Source organism: Perna viridis, chromosome 9, assembly GCF_037379345.1.
Source record: "Perna viridis isolate PV_CMFRI_1.1 ecotype Kerala chromosome 9, ASM3737934v1, whole genome shotgun sequence".
NCBI lineage: Eukaryota > Metazoa > Mollusca > Bivalvia > Mytilida > Mytilidae > Perna > Perna viridis.
This window is the reverse complement of record NC_142453.1, coordinates 22,537,554-22,563,184: the sequence shown is the minus strand read 5'-3', so window position 1 is coordinate 22,563,184 and position 25,631 is coordinate 22,537,554. Positions and strand designations below refer to the sequence as shown.

Below are 25,631 nucleotides of genomic sequence, written 5' to 3'. Positions count from 1 at the left end.
ACCCTGAGCATTCGCACCTTTTGCTTTCGAAGCAAATAAATTAATATTTACGAATATATCTTTCTACCTATATGGACGACACATCTGCCCACTAGGAAGTAGTTGAACGGATTCGTTATCATGGAAAATATTATTTCTATTTTGTTGTTTGGCAGTCTTAGTTTTCTAAGGTAAAATTAAACGAGCATTTTTGCATATTACAAGTTTTACAAACGTAATCTTTCAAAAGTGTTTAAAATAAAAAAAAAAAAGTTGAATTTTTCTTCTTTCAATGTACCTTTTCAGAATTTCCACACATTATCTTTTTTAAAAATTAACTGTAATTTAATTGTTTCTTAACTTTTTACTCTAAAACGGTCATCTTTAAAGGGAAAAAGAAACGATTGACGATTCAGCAATGTCTGAGTATCTTAAACAACAATTTAAAAGTTGTGAAGTAAGATTAACTAGTATTTTTTTATTCGACCTAATTTTGCAATTGTTTTATTGTGCGGTTATGTATGTGTTTTTTAATTTGTTTGTAGTTTTTTTTACTTTGTTTTTGTTTTTGTTTATTGTATTTGTTTTGTTTTGTTTTGTTTTGTTGTTTTTGTTTTTGTTTTTGTTTTTTGTTTTGTTTTTTTTTAATCCTTGCGATATTCTTCATTGTAAGAAAATTGCGTTTTATCATTTACTGAATCGGATCAATACTACATTTTATAATTGATACATTTTAGACATTTTGCAATGAATGATATAAACTGCAAGTTGTTTTATGCAAGAGCTTGTATGATTGTAATTATTTTGCATAACTTTTCATATCTTTTTTGAAGCTTTTCTTCTGGGGATTATTGCGATTACAACAAGCAGTGCGCGAAATTAAGATACATACAGGTCCGACATACCTCGAGTTGTGGATTTTTATGGATTAGTCGGTGTTCAAGATATACGTATGTACATGTTTCAAAGTAAAAATAGACTATATGCAAACTATCCGGCTTAACAATAATTTCGAAACTATAACAATAACATATAGTAAAAATTATTGTATTTTGAATTCGATATAATCAATATGGTTTTAGTCTTTCATTATAATGGATGCAACTGTTTGTACTCAAATAACACTTTGCTTTGCTCAATTGAATTTCTCAACTTCATCATACCCCAAACATACATTTGGAAATAAATATTGCAACATCATCTACAAAATGAATTTCGGGCTTAATGCAATTTTTAATTTTTAATGAAAGACTATGACCTTATTGCGTATTTACTTATGAAATATTGTTCATTATTTTGCCTCATTGCATCATCACTTGCACGAGCAATCTTTTCACTCTTAGGCCTTGTAATTTAAATTTTGATACATGACATTGTTCATACTCTATTTAAGCTTATTTGTCTCTTTTTTTAAATTGACTTCTTTCTAAAACTGACTGCATGTGTTTGCCTCAGCTGCCTGATGACCTCGTTTATTACACAGACACGATTGGAATATGATACATTAAAAGGATTTAGCCTCGTGTTGAAAATTTATATAATCTTACAATAGCCGCTTAATATTGCATGCAACTGACAGCTGAGTTCAAGAATAGTGGCAAACAAACACTGCTTATGCCGATGATACTATTTCTGAAACCCTTTTGCAAATAGGTGCCGATATAACATTCTGGAGACGATCATTTTGATCATTATCTACTGCAGACCAGATCTATCATCATGGACGACATTGCCAGACAGAAATGTTAGTGCAGCTGAACCTGGTGTGCTGCAATTCTTATTTCCATTTGTTAACTTGTGCGTCACTTCCGACTGAACGATTTTCAGCCGTCCATGTTCATAGCATCGTCATATAAAGGGCGTCGATCCCAATAAATGCAACACCTCAAACATAAAAACGGGATGAAAGTTATTTGTTTAGACAGATAATATTTTAAACAACTGTGCATGGAATACCTTGAACTATTTAACCGATAACCATCACGAGATTGTGAACATCTTTTATATGATAAATATCTTTATATAATTTCCATTAGAATTGTCATGGCCACTCCTTTTATAATACCTCCAATTGAAACAGTAAACGAAATCAATATTGTTTTAATTTTATTCAGAAGAAAAATAGGTATGATTTAGGATTAATGTTCAGAATGTTTTGAAAAGATGTTGTATAAAAGCGGACATCGATTATTATCTGACTTGTGACTGTTCCAAATTTTCTTTTGTTTACAACCCCTCTTGTTTTATCTTTACTTGCGGTCAGAGCATTATACAAAATGAAAATCTCTAACTGCCTGAAATTTAGATAGAACAGCCGTAATTGTAAAATCATGACGGACGCAGATGAAGATCATGTAAGAGACGGCGTTGATACAGAGAAAGAATTTTAAAAAGCACCAGAATTTTACTGTCAGATTGGGTTAAAGAAATTAGGTCGTTGGTACAAAGTCGCATACTGAATGAATGATCGACCTATGCCAGTATACAAATATATCGAATCTGCAAAATGTTTTTTCTCCATTTATCAGCGCATTACTACGAATGCTAAATTAAAGAGCTTGGGATAATTTGGTAATCCTACAAACGACGTACGCTCGTTAGGATTAAATCGTAGGTAACCATGAAAACTGAATGGCCTCGTTGGATATTCTTTCAAGTGAGAAGTCTGAGGACTTACTTTTTGTAAAGTATTCCAAAACTACATAAACATTCATACAATCAAACGAACATAGCAGGATCATCTACTTGTTCAACAAAAACATGTCTGTATGGCTCATTGAGATTTTGTCCGTAGTGAAGGAGGGATAACATAAAATATGGTGATACTGTTAACTCTAATAACGGTATTAATCAAGTGTTGATTCTAAAAAAAAAACTCTAATAATCTTTTGATAATATTATATCTCGCTCCTTCGCTGAAGTTAACACAAACCTCATTTTAAGCAGGAGGTAAAAAGTGTGATGAAATCTGTTTTAACTCGAGGACCATTGTGTTGGTTTCAAACTTTCCGGTTTTAACCTGATACTGCCATTTATTTCACAGACTTTCGTTTGACTATTCTTTTTGACGACTGCCTAAGTTTATCAATTCTGTAATTTTGACTTTACTATTCATTTACCTTAAACTTCATGTTGATGAAGAAATACAACCTATTATCAATTAACTTAAATCAATTATACAATAAGTCAAAGGAGTAGACAAAAATACCATATTGTTAATACGTAAACATTAGTTAATTTATTGAATGGCTCTCGGGAATATTAATAATGTCGCACTTCAATGTGCAATTAACTGATTTAATATTTTATTTCTTAGTGTTTATATAAATATATTATAATGATACAGCATAATAATTTTTTTCCATGTATGACATTGTGTATTCGTATATCTTTATGTTTTCAGAACGAAGTTTGAAACATACTTAGGAACATGTCAGGATCAAAAATGCTGTCCAGGCTATACTGGGACTACATGTTCTCAAGGTAGTGCATGTTAACATATTAGAGGTTCACATTTACTAATTATGTAACATATATTTCAATATAGAGTGGTACAAAGGTCTTTAGACTACAAACGTGGTAAAACGATTATAAAAATTTAACCATCGTTATTGACATACAATTTTCTTTTTTCCACCGTGACATATGTTTTACCAGTTTTTTTCCCGACGTTACAGTAAAGTTTTGTTTTATAATGGTCGATATGTTTTGCAACATAAAGACTTGATTTTTTCATAAACATGTAGAAATTATTCTTATAAGTATCGAAATAATTCACGGAGATCTCATGTTATGATTGATGTACATGTACTACGAGGTGTTTATTTATGTCATTGTTTTATCCTACGCCACAACGGTAAAAATGAACCAAACTGCAGTGCATATTTTAATATTCTTTAATATATATTGAAATAGATTTTAAAAGATTACCTTCGATGACCCATACTAGATATACTGCTTAAGCAGAAAAAAGTAAAGTATGTCGAACATTATCTTATCTAGAATACGACAAAAAGGAGATTGTTGAATGACTTGATCTGTCAGATTTTACACTAGACAGGAGATTACAGTTCACATTAAATAAATATTAGTAAGACGAGAAGTGTCATTATGATAAAATCAAGTGTACTTGAATGACAGCTGTGACGTTCATTCAGAGTCAAAAACTGTCGTTTAACGAGATTTTTTATTTCAGACATTTTAAGACATTGCTTATTTAATTAAAGTTTTCTTTGATCGTTATTATGAACTCATGGATCGTTACGCTGTATCCATCTGCTGCATGAAAACTGACTTGTTCATCATGTCATAGTTTTGTTTTCCTCTTTCGTCTACCCTGGACTCGACATTTATGAGCAATTTGGCGGTTGTTTCTAGAAATGCAGAATACCCTTACCAGACCAGTGCACCTAGTTCATGCTCCCAGTTTTTCAGTGGAGCTTATTTACCTTTGTTACTTTGTTTGTATCAATTTGGTTATGTTCTTTGTTATGTGTGTGCTTGTTTTTCTTGTCTCTTCTATGTCCCTGAGTAACCTTCTTTTGCTATCTGTTAGAATCTTAGTTCCCTGGATTACTCTTTGATACTTTGAATACATTTTAAACGAGTAACTGTTTTGTTATTCATAGTGTTAAATATTGAATTAATCATTTTGAATTGAAATTTGTGAAACAAAAACATTGATACAGTATTAATTAAAGAGATAATGGTTATAATGCCTGACAGTGAGTTTTGTTTTGTTTTGTTAATTCTTTTTCAGGATAAAATATGTAAATTTGTATAAGGTTTCAATGTAGCTGTGTCTTAACTGCGTTTTATACATGATTATTAATAATTTACAGTGTATCAAGTTAAAAATATTCAAACATTATTTAGGAAACATTCCGAAATCGGGATTCAATTATTTTATTAGTTTTTGTCTAACTATTGTCAATATGTTTATATGTAACGGCTGAATTGAATATTTGAATACCAAAAAAAGAAAGAATATCAGAAAACCTGCTTAATCCTATCCAAACGATGGTTGGTGGCTTTATATATACATGCACATGTAATTATTTAATTGAAAATCTCTATTTCAAAGTTACAACTATAAAATTTAGTCATATTCATATGAGTCGGATTAATTATCATGGTTCTTAATTAAATTACATCTCCATGAAATATGATCCATTATTTATTTTCATACAAATCAACATTACATAAATGAAACTTTCTAGTACATTTCAATGGTTAGATACGTAGTTCCATTAGGTATTTTATACGTACTACTACAATGTTACGTTTCAGCACTTTGCTATGGAATGACAACATGCCCCAATGGAGGGACCTGTTTAACTCCAGATAAATGCCGTTGTGCAACCGGATTTACAGGACCTGTATGCGAAGGTAAATTTGTTTTAATTGAAGTGCATTTGCAAATGATATGTTTTTAAGCGATTTCAAAGTAGTAAATGTAAGTGTCTTAAAATGAATGAATGGCGTTTAGTAAAAAGTTGTAGGTTCTAGAGCTTGCTGTAAATACGCAGACGTTTTGCATCGCGCAAGACTTCTTACAATTAAGCTCTGGAACAGGGGTATGTAGCTACAATATTGAAGTCATCACTATAGAAGTTTTATGGTCGTCATCATGAACTCATGGATCGTTACGGGCTAGCAATCTGCACCATGGGAACCGATTTGTTCAATGTGTCATAGTTTTTCTTTCCTCTTTTGTCTACCCATGACACATTGTTTTTATAAGCAATTCGTTAGGTGTCTGTAGAAAAGAAGGGAAGCTTACCCTACTGGCGCAAGTCAAAGTCTCATTTGCTTTTGTTTCTTTGTGTGTGTTATTTTGGTTGTTTTTGTGCTATGACAACTATGGCAAGCCTTTCACATAATAAATGATGAAGTTGTATACTGATATAAAAAAAGTAGAAAAATAGGGTTATAAACCTGAATTAACTGACGTCTTTTAATATCAGATTAAAATTATTTTTATCCTGGCTAAACCGAACACCTGTCTAAACTAAAGGGGACGGTTGACAGATTTTACTGTATTGTTTTAATCGGATTAAAATAATAGTTACTAATAAAACTGGATGCATTTTTATCAACGAATCTAAATGTCAATAGAAAATGTCATATCATAGCGATTTCTATTAACATATATTGGAAGAGACTAGTTTTGATATTTAACAACGAAAGAATTTATGATAGTAGGTCATAAGAAAACAGATTTAATTGTTTGTATAATTATGGTATGGTATAAATGGATTCTATTCAAAATTGTGTAGACTATTTACAAACAAACACTTTTTTTTCAATATTTATACTCTGTTTGTAGAAGCATGTTCTTCTTTAAATCGTTGGTGCTGGCCAGGAACGTGTGGGAGTGATAAATATGCTAGAAACTGCAAATGCATGACAGGATTCAGAAGAGCATACAATGGAACATTTGCGCAGTGTCAGCGTAAGTTTCTCCAAAGGTTTTAATTCATTAATCATAAGCTTTTCAATTTTCTGTCCAAGATTTGTTAACACAATTTAAAGGACTGTGGACATATCGCACAAAATTTAATCCCTTCTCTTATGTCCATGCATTTTGTAAACTCAATTATTTATGCATTTTAGCCATTGTGGCGTACCATATGATGTAAAATATTGTTTTGCCTCAGGTTTTGCCGAAGACTTTAAATTTTATACGTAAATATTTACATTTAGCAATTCCGTGATTTTTCCTACAGTGTTACACTCAACTCAAGCTAACCGTTTTAATTCTCTATATTAGTCGTGTCAGATACTTCCTGCATAATGTCACCGTGCTTTTACATAGGTGGACAAGCACATTATGTTTATTTTTATTGACTGGATATGACTAGATTTTTAATAATTAAATTAATGTCCCAGGTAATGCACAAGTAAGCTTGAACTAATCATATATTTAATAAAAGACTTGATATTTTGGAGTACCTATCATCCATTTTTTAATTTAAATACCATACAAAAACGAGATCTTATATTCGGAAATGACAGTTTTTGAAAAAAAAAAGATTTTTTTCGCGATTCATTTTTATATCTGGTAAATCGTTTAAATATTTATTGTATAAATATGTATTCATTATTATTCCCGCTTGAAATGTTTTGAAACTGTAAATCTGCAATTTAGTCTTTCTATTTGTCTTTCAAAAACGTGTCGAACAAGGCCAAATTTTCGATGCTAGATCATAATCGTGCAAGCAGTATTTATGATAGTTTATACTGCATAAAAAGTTTTCAAATGCCAAATTGAAGTAAAACCATAATGATGGGGATTTATTAACGGGTCGAGTATTTGTTAATTGTTACACCGGAAATTGAAGTATCATAGCGCCGGTAGTTGAATTTACTAACAGGAAATTGGCATGGGGTGGGAAGCTCCCATATACATTTCAGTTAACTGTTTAACGATGCAGGTGTCACAAGGTAAACGAATTACATATATGATATCAAACGACTCAAAGAATATAATATGATGATTAAAAAAAACTGGACTTGAAGTGATACTAAGAAATGACCTTTTTGTAAGTCTTGCAGAGAATATTTTTGAAACAATTTATTTAGGTCTTGAAATATAAGTTTATAAAAAAAAATGGTTACTTTAACTTGATAAGTTAAGTAGTAATTTTATTCCTCGAGAATGCTTACAAGCTTTTCTATGTACCGACCGTATTGGTACTACATTGTAAAACTTATTTATCGGGTTTTATAGTTCAGTACTTCGGGTTTTTGCTTGTTATGTCACAGGTAAAAAATTGACAGGACTCAGTCAAATTGAAAAACGTCGAATCGTTGTATAGTAAAATACATTTGCACAATTGCTATTAGTGTATGAATGAACCCCACTTGTAAGAATCGCTGACTTTCACTTTAAAACGCACTCAAATGAAATCAGATGCGCTAATGGTAATAGCATATATTCTTTCGTATCTAATTGAATATTATTTTGGCACAACAAATGCACGACTTGGTCAAAAATTTAATATACATCAATCTTTTAATCAGGATTTTTTTTCATACACCATGTTTTTTTTCTACTAAATAAACTTTGCGTTGTTCACCATTTTTGTTGCTTTAAATTATGTCGCGACTACTAGAATTCTGACATACTAAAGAATGTCACACTTCTTATATAATTAGCGCAAATAAGGGCTAAACAATAGATCCTTTTCACGTGTCGTCAAATGACCAATCGCTGCGTTACTTTTGTCCACTACTACTGTGTTGACAGTTGAACACGTGTTTATTATGATAAAACTCTTTCTAGTTTTCCGGTTATGTTTTAGTTCCACTTTATTTAAAAAATCATATAGTGTTTATATGATATACTATTGTTTTCAAACTCACAAAATGAAAATATACAAATTTGATTTCGCCTTAAGGATTTTACTTTCAAGTTGCCTGACAATGCAATTCTATGGAGTGGCACGCTAACTTCCAATACTTGTTATTAACTACATAATGTACTGGCGGTCAATCGATTGTTGGAATTCCTATTTGTAACATATCAACTATTCTTGGTCAAAACGAAGACAATAATAAAAGTTGTTAGGCGGTGATATCAATTGAACAACTGAAAATGTACTTTAAAAACACGTGAGAAAAACTTATAGATACATGTAATAATAATGTAGTCCGGTATCTCACTGACTCGATTGGTAGGTCATTCCGGGTCATCACGTCCTTATATAGTATGTAGTACTCTCGACCTGTGTGGCAAATGTACCCGTGAGTATTCACCAACACAGTAGTCACACTTGTCTGATCCCGAATTATATCATATATCATTAATCAAAATTTGCAACATTACAAATTTCGAACTTCCTAGAGTACTCTGGCCTACATCTTTCATTGTACATGACAAAAACTCTTTGCGAAAGAGTTTCCATCCTTTTGCGACAGTTTTTGGTTTTGAGTTCTTCCTCTACACATTTTTTAAAATATTGTTTTATATTTAGATATTTATATGTATTTGATTCTAATGATGCACATGAGGTATTATTCTGGATAACGTGCTCAGCATTTAGAATTTTTCAATACTAATATGAATGTACTTTTGTATTTGCAATCAATACTTATTAAAACAATTTTATGTGACCATATTGTCATACTGCATATATTTAACTTTTCATTCCAGTTTTAAATCAATCTATGTTCACACGATGCTTGTATTTGTTTTGTCATGAAGTGCACGGCTATGATGTGATTTGACGGTGAAAAGATGTTGAACGACATTTTAAGTTATTGGGGTTCATATTAGGATCTTTGATCTTTGAATATTTAGTTAACGGTACCCTGACACGTATATTTAGTTAACGGTACCCTGACACGTATATTTAGCTAACGGTACCCTGACACGTATTTTTAGTTAACGGTACCCTGACACGTATATTTAGTTAACGGTACCCTGACACGTATATTTTTTTTATCTTTCAGCAATATCTACTCCAAGTATAACTACTTGTAAGGTCAGAGCAATTTCAAGCGACAGAACAGAAACATCATCACATGAAGGCGCTTCTGAATGCTCATTACAGAATGATTTTTACGGCAGATTTGAAGTCCACCATTTCATACTTGATTTCGGAGGTGTATACGAAGTACTTATCAACAACAAAACAATTCAAAACAGACCGCGATATGTTTCAAATGAGAACTTTGGCGTGTCTGAAGTTTCCATAAGTGTCCACAAGCTCTCTTTGAATGGTAAGAAGTTGGTTTGATTTAGGATTAGTATGCAGCTACTACATTATTCACTTTCCAACGAACTTATCGTTATTTACTCCGATATAAATATTTGATTTTTCAGGGTCTAAGGTACTCTTATTACAAAAGAAGTTAATGGGCGACAAATATCCATTGAGTATAAACCGAGATTATACCGGAAATACGAAAGTTTCTGCAAATGCAAGACTTGTAAATGGAGAAAGGTATGTAATACAATATCAACACATTAATTGTTCAGTCTGAGTATATATAACCGACGAGGAAGTACTTAACATGCCTTTCTACTTGTTGACCTTTTCGGAACCATAATCGATTGTTGTTGTTTTTATGTTGTTGTTGTTGAAACATCAAAATCTAAGTATATGGCATAAACGGGAATAAACTAAACAATTGAAAAGAAGAGAGCAAACAAATAAACATGAAAACACCACAAACTCTGTAAGGGTACGCATGTTATGTTCCACGATCTGCACCTCTTATTTTGAAAGTAGATAAAATCCTGTATGTTTCAAGTTTAATGAGTTGGCAATCTAATAGAGTATTTCATCTGTTAGATAGAAACATCATATTGATTGATTAAACTGTGATGGCGATCTTAATGCATATTTAGTGGTGATAATAGATGCTTTAAATACCCTCATAATGGCAGCTTACAAGGCGGTTTCCTCAATCGACAAGGATGTCTTTCAAAAAAAATTACAGGCACAAAAATAACAGATAAACTGTGAAATGATACTCAGTAGACTAGGGAATGTTAGTGTGGTGTCACCAAGAAAGATGTTTACTGTTGGAAAGTTAAATCTATCACACTTATTTTTTGTATTTATTTTGCAAATGTCTGCAAATTACCTTTTAAATCTTTGATAATTAAGTTGGTTTAATTTTCAAAATCTTTCTTTAGAAGCCAGCACTCACAGCCACGGAGTAGAACAGAGTTGGCAACTGTTGGAAATTCTGAATATTTAAAACATGTGCATTTATTTTTTTTTCAGACTTTGCGTTACTTTTAGTATGAAAGGAGGGGGATTTTTAACTTCAAAAACTGTAAACAATATTGAAACTAAAATTCCGTATGATAAAACAGAAGCAACAAACAAAACATTATGCTATATATATGACAGAGCAACGCCAATACATTGTTCCGAGAAAGGAAGCTGTAAATACGAGCCCCTTAGATTATCCACACGGGTTACCAACTCCAGGAAAGTACATGTCAAAATTGATGGATGGATAGATCCTCTTCCTCCTATTATCGCTAATTCATCTTTTTTAGCATCAGGTATTAAAAGTTATGCTATAGAAGTTTATGAAGTGATAGCCTCGAGTCCTGAAACTCTTATGAGGGATCAGTCATCAAAAAGAAAGGAAAACATAAGTATTGAGTCCATCGGGAGTAATATTGAAATAGAATTACCTTCGAAAAATCCTATGCTGTATACAATGATACTTGAAGTAACGGACTCTGCTAACAATGTCCACCATGCCCGTAGATTTGTTTTGTACGATAATACTTCGGCTATTGAGGTCAATGATCAACATCATTTGCGTGTTGAAACGGCTTCAAATGCAAGTAATTACCAATGGCAAACCAATCACGAGAAACTGTGTTATTCTTGGTCTCAAAGATATTTTAATAATTACTACAAGAAAAACAATCCCTTCCGTGCAATCAAATCGGACACATATAGTGATGTAATTGGTCTTTATGATCAAATTTCTGGTATTCTGCCAATTAATGGTACCGTAAATGTAAATGGCTTAAATGGATTCTACTATGCAATACTTAAAAATGACATATACGTAACTTCCGGTCGCGTAGAAAACTTTACATCGGAAGCTCTCTGTACGTACCCAACTATGAGTGATGGGGACGAGTTTATATTTCAATTACAAGCCAAAGACATAATGAACCACACTCTAAATGACAGTGTTTCCGTGTACATTGACCGTTCTGTTCCGGAAATATCTGACATTTGGTTGACACGGAACGGATACAAACAACTTTTTGTACATCATACTATAGACTTATCAGATATGGCAATAGAGTTTAAAGCATTCGATGTTCACAGTGGCGTTCGTGAGATGAAATGGACATTTGGTACTTATGAAAACAATACTGTTCTTATAGAGAAAGCCATCGGAGTCAAGTCTGTTGTAAGTAAGATTCACATTTCAGTTATATGATATCTATTATATAATATAGTTTTGTTTTTCTTTGTAGAAAAGGGACTATTGAAGTCTTTACTAGTGCTGAAAACTCAACGTTCTTTGGTATTCGTAATTTTTATGACTTATTATATTAGTCTTTACTTTTAAAATGTTTTAAAATCAATTTCGTTATAGTTGATTATTAATTACGGGTATTTATCATCAGTATTTTATATATTTTCTTTTTTGGTTTTCGTAGGGTAATCCTGATAATTCCTCATCATTCTACTGTCCCATGATTGGTAATTGTAGCAGCATGTTGTTCAGTGCAAACTTAAAGAAACTGAAAAGCGAAAATAAACACATTGGACTGCATAATAGAAGATATTTCTTCACCCTTGAAGCCATGAACAACGCTTATCTCCGTTCATTTGACCATATCGACATTCTTGTTGATGATTCTCCACCAGAAGGTGGGGTCGTTCTGGAAGGTCCTAGTGGCTTTCAAGACATTGACTATACTAGCGATGATGAGATTACAGTCCACTGGCACGATTTCGTCGACCATGAAAGTGGAATAAAAATATATAAAGTAGCTTTAAGTGGAAAATGCCTCAGTGATCTGGAGCAATGGATACCGGGTTTCAAAAATGATACTTTCGTTCAGGAAATAGTGCAAACTTCCACGAAACTACGATTTCCAAATAGAGAGGGACTTTACTTTGTATCTGTCATCGCGTATAATCATGCATTGAGTCCTTCAAAGGTTGTATGTTCAGACGGGGTAATATTTGACAAGTCGCTTCCAAACATATCGAATATTTCTCTTAAACATTCGAAAATAAAGGAATCTGTTGCTTGTCTTGATGGTAAGGCATGGCTTATTAAAGAAAATTTAGTTAAAGTTGCCATGGACGTTTCTGCTTGTTTATCAAAATGTAAGAACAAATCCGATGACATCATTGCGAAATTCATACCAGAATCAAAAGCATACAGCAATGGATTAAATATCTCAGAATTTATTTGCCAAAATATGCCTCTTTACAACGGTCACGTGATCTACGTACCAAATGATGTGTTAGACGTGAGGTGGGATATATCTGAAGACCGAAGTCAGATAACTGGTACTTACGTTGGGTTCGGTAACGATCCGAGAAGTATTGAGAGTCCAGACATTCAGGGTTATGTTGAGGTGCATCATCCAACAAGGTACATTCAACATCATCCGGGGCTTATTGGAGAAAATATTTTCTACATATTCATACGTGTAGTCAATAGAGCTGGGCTAGAGAGTAAAGTTTGGTTGGGACCAATACTTGCCGACGAAACTCCTCCAGTGTGCTTAACAACTATACAACCCGTCGTGAAAGGAAAGAATGTGGTGTTGAAATGGATGACAAAAGAGGTTTTTGATACAGAACAAGCTGACGAAATAGGGATAGTTATGTTTAGATTCGGTAAGTACACGTACGATTTTTTTTTCACAATTCTGCCATCTTCATGTCGTTAGTTTGCGGTTGTTTTTCGCTTCACTGTATTGTAGTCCATGAAAAAATATGTGCACGGCATCAACGTTTATAAAGCGCATGTCTCGTCACAAAAATTGCGAAATGGTGTGAAAAATGTCCCAAATAAAGCAGATATTGTATAAAGGGAATTTTAAGCGGATGCTAAATTTCTAAATTTGCTCTATAAATTTCATGGTCTTTATTTTTCCGATTTAATGGAATGGAAGATATATATAAAGTATCTAGACGTAAATTTGGCGAACTTTGATTCTCGCGATTCCCGAGACCTTGCAGATATAACGAAAATTTAAACTTCGCATGAAGGCATATCAATATAAATTCCGTATGTTGTTTTAAAAAATTCTAACGTGTTTCCCTTTTAATTTTTAACATGTATTCTACACAGGTTTTGGTAACAGATTTTTCACACCTTTTCTGGAATGGAGTATAGACAACCAAGGTGGTAAATGTGGTTCAGACGTCCAATGTATACAGTACCCAGTGCAAAGGCTACAAAAATACGATATGATGGATGGGTATGAATTCTACGCCCAACTCAAATTCTACAACTATGCAGGGCATTTCTGTAATGTTACAACGAAACCGTTTCGTATTCCATCTTTGTTTCCACCCAGAGTTGGTATAGTTAAGGATGTACTGCGTAATAGCATACCACCTTTCCATGATATCGACGTTACCTTCGATTTAAATGAGTATTGTATTTCATGGATTGGCTTTAATCACCATGAGAAAATTCAACTTCAGCTAGGTCTAGGGACATCACCTGGAAATGATGATACCGTTTCTTTTCATGATATACCTTTCAATAGAACGAATAATTTTGTATGTGAGAACTATTCTTTCACCGACAGCAATCAGCAATATTTTGTTACAATTAAAGCTTCATGCTCAGGAGGAACAACTTATGCTTCCTCAGATGGATTCTTCCCATTAAAGAAATCAAAGGTTTTGTCACTGTTGACGGTGTTGTATGGTAAAGAATGTTTGAAAACTGGATCATTTGAAAATCTTCATGAGAATTCAAATATTGCAGTGAATTCAAAACTACCATTAGTCGCTGGCACTGTATACTCTGTTTTTTCGTCCGCAAACATTTCTTTACAAAGCAAGAACATCCTTATTCTTGCAACCCGTTGGTATTATAATTATTACGTTATTACGTTTATGGCTCTAAGAAGCACTGATAAAACTAATTTCACGTTGTATGACAATGGACATGAGAATTATACAAATGCATCTTTATTCCAGTGCAACCCCTTCAAAAGAACTCAAATGTCTCGAAGCTATATACCAATACATTGGATTTTAAAAGAGGAATATTCCAAACTCATTACACACTTTGAAGTTGCTGTTTGTAAAGTGCACGAAGGAAAATGCAAAAATAGCCTGATATTTTCGAATGCAGGACACGCGACGTCGTATAATTTTACAGGGAAATTTTCAACGGGTTTATATAAAGCGCTTGTACGGCCTTGTTTTGGACAAGTTTGTCTCCCGATTGTATCCTCTGAAGAATTTTCAATTGTGCCTACTCGTATCCCTTCATTACATTCCACGACTAAGGCAACAGTAAACGGGAGTTATCTCAATGTTGCTGTAACTATTGAAAAATACATGTGCAGTGGTAATGCATTATCAATGGCGTACAGGTGGGCATTTTTTGCTGACCTCAAAGGACACAAAATGGTCTCACACTGGAAATATATTGTAGATAAATCATCAAATGGTCAATTAATAGAGGTATTTTGATCTTGAATAATATTCTTATCTTTTACTTTCAAGAAAATTGAAATATTTACAACTGATTATATAGTTTTAGGTTATCATTAACTATAAATTTAAATGATGTTTTAACGGAATTTAGAAGTTTATTTATGAATTAATAATTATTCTATTCTGCAACTATTTTTCCAGGATGCCGTTTCTCTTGCTACACAACTGTTACCTTACAAGCACAGCTCCATATGTGTTGAAGCATTCTGTTCTGATGGTAGGAAGCCTCACATTTGCTCTCCAATTGACTTTATCAGTGACCCTAATACGTTTAGTAAGGACGTTCTGTATGATCTGAACCTCAATAATCCAGTTTCCCGAGATCTTATGAAATATCAGCATACTACTAACATTGGATCAAAGCTTAAGATGCTTCATAAATTAGAAATGGATTTCGCTGATTCAAATGTGAGGATTGGCGGCTTCGTCATTGGTAGACCACGAACACAAATTACATGGTATCTTACTTCCAAACGCGAAATCCCTATTACATTGTGCTCTCTAGATGTTTCTTGTCTTTTCTCAACAAATACAACAGGTGGCTTTTTAGACTTCAAAAACCCATTCTTCAAAAACACTTTGCTCCTGTTTATATGTGCAATGTCATTAGACTTCAAGGTATGCAGCAATGGTTTTCTTATTAATGGAGGTCCTCCAAGAGCAGGAAGAGTTTTTATTGATGCAAATAATAATTATGTCACTGACGGAACACAGCTAACTGTTACATGGACAGGTTTCAGGGGAAATAAGGACGCATTGAAGCTTGGTTATATTTCCGATATTTCAGAATACAAATATGCTATCGGTAAGAGAGTTTTGATTTTAAATTACAACCTTTACAATTAAAGATCTAATATTTTACATACTTCTACATATCTTTGTAATTGAATTATACGATAATAGCGTTTTTAAGGAGGTAGACCTAGGTTAAGGGACACAACTCTTACAAATCATTGGAATGTTTGTATTCAGTATTTGACAACAATCTCATATAAGCATCAAAGTAACATGGATTCATTTCATTCTATTTCAGATATAAGCTTGATAGGCTTTGGTGAAATTGAATATGATACCAACCTATCACTGTCCCTTATCCTAGTTTTACCTCCTTAAACAGATTATTATAAAACATGTTAAGTTTGACTTAACTATATACATCAACCTAAATATTGCAGGTTTGAATTCCATTAGTTCATATACAATTTTATAGAATTCTAAAACAAAACATCAACGTAAAGGTATCTTTGGTTTTTAAATACAGAACTAATTGCTAATGCTTAAACCTATCAGAATAAATATCATTGTTAATATTAACCCTTTAACATATTTACATGCCAGGAACAAATAAAGGAGCTGATGATGTATTGCCATTTACATCAGCTGCTCTGTCAGAGTCGGCCGCTGTTGTTGGACTTGATCTGAAACCTGGGCATGCGTATTATGCTACTGTAAGAGGTAATGGTAGTGTATACACATTCTTAAGTGCTAGCGACAAAAATCTATTTACGATCAATTCTGATATTGAGAATTAAATAAATGTAAAATACAGATGAAAATATTTACTCTTACCATTTTCAAAGATTAGCATGTTGTAAGAATTATACCGCCTCTCAGGTTTATTTTCTAATTCTTACTTTATTATCATTTCTTAGATTAAGTTATAGATATTTAGGTGTTAATTAAACTCGTCTAGATTATATGTTATCGGAAATGCAATGAACATAGATTTCACAATGTATAAATGAAAAATAAACCTGAAATACCTTTTTGAAAAACTGCATAATATGATTTCTCAATAAAATAATTATCTGTTGTAGCATTCAGTCATGTTAACCGCACTGTCGATGCATATTCTAACCACGTAATATATGATTATTCACCTCCAACTTCTGGTGCAATAGAAGTTGAAGGTCATCGATATGTTGCTGCTCATTCCATATATCTCCGCTGGTCTGGTATCGAGGACGATGAGAGTGGAATACGCAAAATAGAAGTAGGAATAGGGTCACACAACAACTCACCTGATGTCATACCGTTTCAAGAAGTTGTTGATAGTGCCGAGATTAATGGCAATGGCATTACCCAAGATGGACATACCTATTTTGCAATTGTCACTGTGAGATTAATTAATTTTCTGTCAAAAAAACTAGTCAATATTGCGGTGAATTAATTTTGCTAGGCATATCCATGAACAAGCTTAAAACTTACATGAATCACTTATTTTCACTTAATGCATTGAATCATTGTCAAAGGGTTTTAAATTCATATGCATCTGCCATGTCCATAATAGTCTAATTGTATTCATCGGTTGATAGGTTTACTTAAAGAAATTTTGAATTTACATTACAAATGGTAGCTGATTTTTAAATAAATCATTGCAGTACTAGGTTTTAGCTCTAAAAACAACTCGCACTAGCGTATTTCTGTAAAAATTTCCTCATCGTCCAAGTAATTATGTGCTTGTCGCTCAAATATCCCGATATCGATAAGTCATTACACAATGTGGTTCTTCATTCCAATTATACGGACACTGTTGTAGATATATTCTTTCAATTTACCTATTTTTAATTTGTATTTGATTTTTAGCAATGCTTTCACGATAGTTAATGCATGTCTATGCATTTTACATTGTCAAGGCAAGTATGTAGATGGTGACTCATACTATATAACAGTATTAGACTTTTTGATGTGTTAAAGTTTCTTTAATAGTTAACAGAACAGCTTTTTGAATTGTCCCATCAAAGTTAATTTGTTTTTTGAACATTGTTAATTCAGGCTACAAACGGAGCTGGACTTAGGTCTTACACTGTGTCTTTGCCGTTTGTTGTAGACAGCTCACCTCCTCCAGTGGGGCATGTTATAGAAACAAGTCCAGTAAATGAGGTATGATCACAGTTATAAAAAAATGAATGATTTGCAATCTATATCACATTAACGATACTCATTACATGTAGCTTAAAATTAACATATCGTTGGAATTTTAGCTAAAATGTTGTGTTTGTGCATGCATATTTCTAATAAAATGTTAAATGTAACGATTACCAGACTTGAATTTAAGTTTCTAAAAATGATAATGCCACAAAAACAGTTACTACGGCTGATGAGGACTTTCTTGTTTTGTTTTAGAAGGATAATACGAATCACATCAAATCAACGTCCATAAGAGTAAATTGGTACGGATTCAACGATCCTCATTCTAAGCTGACCTTTTACAAAGTGGGTTTAGGAACATCACTTAGCAAAGATGATGTAGTACCATTCACTAATATTGGATTGAAAACGTGCAAGTACTTCTTATTCTTGATTCAATTTATGTAGTGTATAAAAAATAATTTAATGATAATTATAATAGAAATGAAGTATCGTGGGATTTTTGTTTGTTAATTTTAACAGAGTACGGTATCAAATGAGGTTATTCATAGTTTTGCTTAATGAATTCTTTTTCATATTCCTCTTTTTAGCAATCACATGGAATCAATTCTTTGTTCATGGAGTCAGATATTATACAACAGTGATTGCTTGTAACGGTGCACGTCTTTGCACTTCAGCGACATCAAACGGTGTCGTCATAGATACGTCACCACCAATACCTGGCCTAGTTGTTGTGGGAGATCCAGGAAAGCATTCAAGATACCAATCGGACAGGTTAGCTTTATAGAGCGGGTCCATTGCTATTGGGTGGGACTTGCTATTGATAACTACATAATTCCTTTGAAAGCAGCTCTAGATCGTGTTCTAAAATCGCGTCAATTTCACTTTGAAAGTATATTGAGTTATTTTATTGCAATTCTTCATACTATAACTTGTCCTAAATCCAATTACAACATACCAATGAAAAATAATAAATTGCTTTGAAAAACGCCATTGTGAATTACAAAGAACACATGTTATTCCAATTAAAAAGATTTTAGACACAAGTAAATTATTACGTATAGTCGGATATCATCAGTGATACAATGAACTTTATCTGATGATATGGCAATGGTTCTTTTATCTATAGGAAAAGTGTCCATGCGATCTGGATCGGATTTCAAGATCCGCATTCTGACCTTGATCACTTTGATGTTTGTATTGGAACATCAACATTGTCATGTGACGTGATGAAATCTGAAAACGTACAACTGGCGTCATCTTTAATGAAATCAAATCTAAATATGGCGGTCGGAGTTGGCCATTTCGTCACCGTCACTGCGTGTAATAATGTAGGTTTATGTGCAAAAACAAGTTCAGACGGTTTTATCATTGACGACACTCCTCCAAATATGCTGACGAAGCCTTTTATTTATAACTTGCATATGGAAACCTACAGAAACAAGACATTAATTTCCGATCCATCATATTTAAAAATCATGTGGAAGTTCGAGGACAAGGAAAGTCCGATTGTAAGAACCTTAATCTCAATTTTCAGTAATCTAGATTCACATGTTCCAGTCGATGATATCATTATATCAGATGCTAATGAGTACACGATTTGTCTCTCAAGAAACGATTCGTTACGACTAGGTGACGTTTACACGGTAAAGGTTACTGCCTGTAATGCTGCCGATTTATGTACCACGTCTTACAGTGACAAATTCATAGTCGATTGGACACCCCCACAAATGGGAGGTTTTAAATTTCCGTTAAAATACAAACGCATCAATGGAAGTATCACCCTTTATCTTTCTTGGTATGGGTTTTTCGATGCTCAGTCTGGCATTCGTTTCTATCATATTTCCATCGGAACTACTTATAGCAATGCAGATATTATAGAAGATTTTCTGGTTATACCAAAGCAGATAAATGACACTGATAACGCAGAAATACCAACGAATAAAGGGGATCTACCGGAAAAAATAGTACTAACAATCTGGGCAGTGAATGATGCTGGTCTGGCATCACCAGAGTCAAAGGTGACTGTAGATGTTGTTCCTTTAGCATACGATAAATCTAAAGGGGAGCTCATCATACAAAAACACTCATGCAGTATGGAATTTTGCAATGTAGGTTGCACGTTATGTCATTGCACATGTGGCGTTGTTGGAAAGAAATGTGTCTCTAAAGAAAAGGATGACTGTAACGCAATTTCGTCAAAACAAGACATGTTGCAGCAACTACATTTAAATATCTCATTACGATCAGATGATAGATGGAACAAAGCCACAGGTTCATCTTTATGCCTATACAGCAGTTGGATATACCAAAACAAATCATTTTCTTTCCAGAGGTTCGAATACAGTTTTGGAAGAAATGACTCCGGTGTCGGGGAAGGCATATACAATATGAGTATCGAAGACCCTTGGCACGATGTCGGTAAAAGACAACATGCTTTTTATTGTCTTCAAGATGGAGAACTGAGTCACGGTTCATACTACATAGCATATGTCCGAACATGGATATCTCAGGAAAAGTTTTTTATAGCAACATCCTTGCCAATTATTGTGGATCACACGCCACCTTTTATCCATAAACGACATTCTATTACCGATTCTTCTGAACCATGCGGTAAAGATGTTGATTACATATCCTCTCCCGGTAATATGTATGGTTGTTGGAATGGTGTATTTTCTGACGATGAAAGTGGCATTCTGGAATTTATCGTTTCGCTAGGAACGTCAAAAGGAGGTTTGCAACAAATAATTTAGATAGTAAAATCCTTATTTGATACGTACATGTAAACATAAAATTATGCATGGTGATCCGCAAAATTAAACACGGACATCTTTGTAACAAAGATTAATAGGTTATTAAAAGTCTTAGATTTTCAGAAGATGTATGAACGTATATGTATTTCTTCCGTTCTACGGCAAATGCAGTGGAATTACAATAGAGGTCAATGCATAATTTGCATAAAATACGTGTCGAATTACTGGACACTGATTCAAAGAAGATGATTAAAAGCTCTTGTGAAGAAGAAATATTAGTAATCACCCTGAAAATTACCTGAGATACTTATTAATTCTTTATCTTTTTGTTATTTTAATGTATTTACATATAATGTTAGACAACTATAAAAATCTGCACACAATAATTTTGGTTAATGTATTCATCAACCTTATGAACTTTACTGAACAACTATTACTTTGCGCTTTGCGATGAACAATTTCGCCCATGACAGATACGGTAGCGTGCACCTACCTGTCATGGGCTGTCCGTCATAGAAAACGGCGAAAACGGAAGAACATATCATTTTCAATTCTTTTGTCGTAATTTATGATAAAACCGCTCATGTTTGGTTTGGTTTCTAATTTTTTTATGGTTTGTTTCTGTTTTTATTTTTGTTGTAAATATTGTGTTTCTACGTCATGTAAAATTTTTTTATTTTTTTTATTTTTAGTTGATGATATTGTATCGATGTCTAAAGTTGGAACGAAAACGCAAATATCTTGGACAGGTATAGATATCAAACCAGGAACAAAATATTACACCAACGTAGTAGCAGTCAACACCATTGGCCTAAAGACAGAGTTTAGTTCCGACGGCTTCCTCCTTGATACCAAACCACCAACAGAGGGCGTTTTATTCAACACAAAACACCACAGCAATAAGATTTATCAGTCGACTGACGAACCAATTTTTTTCTCATGGCATGGCTTTGATGACAAGCATTCCTTCATAAGCCATTTCTTAATTGCATTTGAAGTAAACAACATATCAAAGAACAGTAGCGACTCTTTAGCATTCATAAATGCTGGGGATAATATTTATTTTCCTTATCCCGGTCAACCTGGACATGGTGACGTCATAACTGCTCATATAAAGGCAATTGATGCAGCTGGACACGAAAGTCGAATCGTCACTTCAGATGCGTTATATATAGACGGTACTCATCCAGAGTCTTTTGAATGCCATAAGTTTAGCGTTATTAAAGATACATCTATTCACAATATTACACAAAAGTCATTGATTATTTCTGAATCAGTGGCAAGTAAACCCAATGATTTGTTTCAAATTGTTGTCAAAGTGGACATAACCGAACTAGATTTCATGGCGCATTTATCCATTGGAGATATGACTATGTCATTACCATTTCTAAAAAACGCGGATAAATCAGTACGGTCAGAATATATTTACTTGGTCGAACAAACAGACGTTCAAAACGTAAACGTTACTATAGAGCTTAATGGCGTTAGAAAAAAGGCAACTGTTTACACCAACATATCAAAATGTTCTGGCTTAAAAATAACCAAATTGAACACTGAAGCCGTAATAGCTCGACAAATATCTCAAGATGAAATATCAGTGTGTGTTCAAACAGTTGATACTGAAAGCGGGATCGGGAAAGTGTCCGTAGGCGTCGGAAGTATACCGCATGGATTAGAAATTTTAGATATGCGACCTTTGCCATTACATCGGCATGATGTCATTAAGAAAAACTTTACCCACGGCATGACACTTTTTGTGTCTGCTCTAGTCGAGAACCATGCAGGTATGTCTGCTCTTTTTACATCAAAGCCTTTGGCATTTGACATGACACCTCCGATGATTACTGAAGGTGCAGTTGGGGCAATTTACAGCAATAACACCGATGATACGACAGTCGTAATCACAGCAAATTGGATGGTGTCTGATGAGGAAAGTACAGTTAAAACTTGTGAATATTGCATTGGTAAGTTTATCGTTGATGAAATAATTAAAGTTTTTGTAGCAATTGCTTTATGCATGGCTTTTAGATTCTCGGTAATAATAAAAATGTTGAATTGTGATTTAACTTAACTTAATATATGTTTCACATGCTGTAGCCGAATACTGAAGTATATTATATTCAATTCTGTTTAAAAATCTTTAACAAATTATTTAAGTTGCACTCCAGGTAAGAACCATGCAAAATATGATTTATGGTTGGAAAGCCTACATATTTTTATTGTTGATATTGTTACAAACTTTTACAGAAAAAAATAACATGTAGCAGATGTTAGTTATAAAACATGTACCATAGGATTCAAAATTAAGGGAAGTAACTCTGTAAGTGACACTGAAACGCAATATCAACTATTGAATTATCGTTGTGAATTATCTCCTTAGAGCAAAGAGATTGGAATAAATGATAATACATTTCAGATTATAGACCAACAAAGCAACTTAATAACAAAAATATAAATTTGTAGCCTTTTTCAGGTGTACCATATATTGCAGAATTGGCATGATTCTTATAAAGACTGATTCTTAAATTCTTCAAGAAAATTGAGATCTGTATGTTATTTGGAAGGCATTTGAACCATTAATGTCATGGAGTATTATTCTAAAACATGTCACTCTGGGTAAAAGACACACGTTTTCTTACATGTTTATTTTACAGGTACTTCAACAAAGTCTTGTGATTTACTTAAGTTCATCGAGACACCAAACCTTAATGAATTAATATCTCCACCATTACAACTTGCTCATGGAAGTAGCGTTTACGTTGATATTCGTTGTGTTAATAGTGTACAACTGACTGAGTATGCAGGTTTAGGGCCTTTAGTTATGTCATATATGCCGCCAGTTTGTGCTGATTGGCAGTTGCACGTCACATCACCGGGCTGTAATAATGATAACAATCAGAACTTTACTTTTAGCTGGGACAATTTCAAAGATTCTTCAGGACTTAAAACTTATATTTCTGAATTACATTCAGACAAAAAACAGCTACTTGATAAGACTAAAATTGGAAAAAAGAACTCTATAACAGTAAGCAATCTTGATGCCACAAGAGAAAGGAAATACACATTCACCGTACAAGCAGAAAATGAGGGAGGATTAATTAGTGAGGCCATTAATAGCACTATAGAATTAGACTGCAGAAAACCAATTTTAACAGGTACACTTTGAATATGTCGTTCCTTTTTAACGAGTGTGTCTTATACATACAAACAATTTAAAGACGACGAAAAACAAAACCACGCGATCAATAGCCTATTACCAGAATACATTTTACGTAGGTAAAGACAAACTAAAGCTTACAAGTGTTACGAAAAGTAACGCTTATGTTGAGATAATAAACAGAAACACGTCGACATGTTTTACAGAGAATTGATAACATTGTTGTTACCTTCTTTTATTTCGCTCGGTCTTTCAGACTGAAAATATTGCATAAGGAGGTAGATCTTAGGTAAGGGACACAATTATTAAAAATCATTGAAACGTTTGTAGTCGTGCTGTTTATATTAATCTCATGTAAGCATCAGAGTAACATATTGATTTCATTCTATTTCAGATGAAATCTTGAAAGCTTAGGTTAAATCGAATATGATACAACCATATCACTGATTTCAAGAGTTATGGCTCTTACCGCCTTAAGTTGCTTTCTCTAATAAAAGTCGTTTTTCCCTCAGGTTTCCCAATTGCTATTAAGCATTTAAGAACAGAATATTACAAGATAACATGGGATATGGTTTTCAGAATGGACCCAGTCATAACAACATTTGAAGTTTCAATCGGATCGACCAAAGAGAGTACCGATATCGTCAAGCTGACTACAGTATCAAAACCGTCGTTAGAGTTTCTTTTACCGGAAAATGTCAACGAAGTTTACATTGTTTTGATAGGTCATACATCTTCGAGAAGGTCATTGACCTTTAGACAATTTGTAATTATATAGTGAAGTGATGGTCTATATTGTGCTAGAGATTTTGCTATCCGTCCAATGTATGCATTATAAATGTTTTACTATTTATCACTTTAATATCAATTTTGCTTATAAAATGTATTCAGAACTCATTAAAAGTTTTTTCTTAATTTTATGGTGAAATGACGATTAAAATCATGCAACAATAAGCACTATCCGTCGAAGTTTTACATAATATTGTTTCATATCAAGTAGTTAATTGCTGCAATCCTAATAGTTGTTGGTTCTAATGGTAAAATGATGATTTTCATCGTGCAAAATTAAACTGCAATGTGTGATAAAGGTATTTTTATCCGTCCAATTCATTGTGCAAGTTAATTTTTAACTTGAATGAGGTCGTGATGATTCAGGCTTTATGAAACTAGATAACCACACTGCGCTTTTTATGCACCTGTCCACAGTCAAGATATGTTGAATTTTAATCTGATTTTGTGTCATTTTATTACTTTTTGCCTAATATTTTGACGAATTGTCGTCGTTCTGTTACCTTATTTTGAAAACATACATACACAAGAAAGAACATAAAATAACTAAAATCATACATACAAAGTAACAAAAACGAATGAGCAACTCGGACTCCACTTAAAACTGGGAGCATGGACCAGGTGCACCGGTAGAGTAAGCGTCCTGTAGAATTAACTTGGTTGACCTGTCATAGATTTATATAAATTTAAATATTTCTATATAGATTTACTTCCTAGTAGGGGGAATTTTCAAAGTTATCACAATTATTACACGATAAGATATTAAATATAAAACAAAAAATACATTTAAGTGTTTACACTTTTATTTTTCTACCCTTAATGTTCATCTGGTATGACGTTGTCAGTCGTTTATATCAAAAAAGGAATTGGTTATAGTAAATATCT

The 25,631-nt window shown here is 33.2% G+C and overlaps 1 protein-coding gene across 2 annotated transcripts; it reads left to right on the top strand.

The window, feature by feature from the left end:
- On the top strand, positions 1-24,974 carry LOC148607358 (uncharacterized). 2 transcript variants are annotated; one of them, XM_088544652.1, is made up of 20 exons: positions 1-170; positions 813-929; positions 3,383-3,462; positions 5,269-5,367; positions 6,308-6,433; positions 9,436-9,705; positions 9,809-9,929; positions 10,719-11,880; positions 12,134-13,331; positions 13,789-15,143; positions 15,318-15,981; positions 16,515-16,631; positions 16,994-17,292; positions 17,952-18,059; positions 18,306-18,459; positions 18,638-18,821; positions 19,177-20,780; positions 21,493-22,764; positions 23,455-23,955; positions 24,470-24,974. In XM_088544652.1, exons 1-20 carry the CDS (start codon positions 121-123, stop codon positions 24,733-24,735), a joined length of 9,747 nt encoding a protein of 3,248 aa, XP_088400778.1. In that variant the 5' UTR covers positions 1-120; the 3' UTR covers positions 24,736-24,974. The 2 variants fall into 2 exon arrangements, with proteins under 2 accessions (XP_088400778.1, XP_088400777.1); XM_088544651.1 differs by having other exon boundaries at positions 18,303-18,459; positions 24,470-24,972.
- Positions 24,975-25,631: the final 657 nt, after the last annotated feature.

Coding starts and splice junctions, on each gene's coding strand:
- LOC148607358 (XM_088544651.1), top strand. CDS start 121: ATGGAAAATATTATTTCTATTTTGTTGTTTGGCAGTCTTAGTTTTCTA. Junction 18,060..18,302: donor AAACAAGTCCAGTAAATGAG/GTATGATCACAG, acceptor GTTTTGTTTTAG/AAGGATAATACGAATCACAT. Junction 22,765..23,454: donor AACTTGTGAATATTGCATTG/GTAAGTTTATCG, acceptor TTTATTTTACAG/GTACTTCAACAAAGTCTTGT.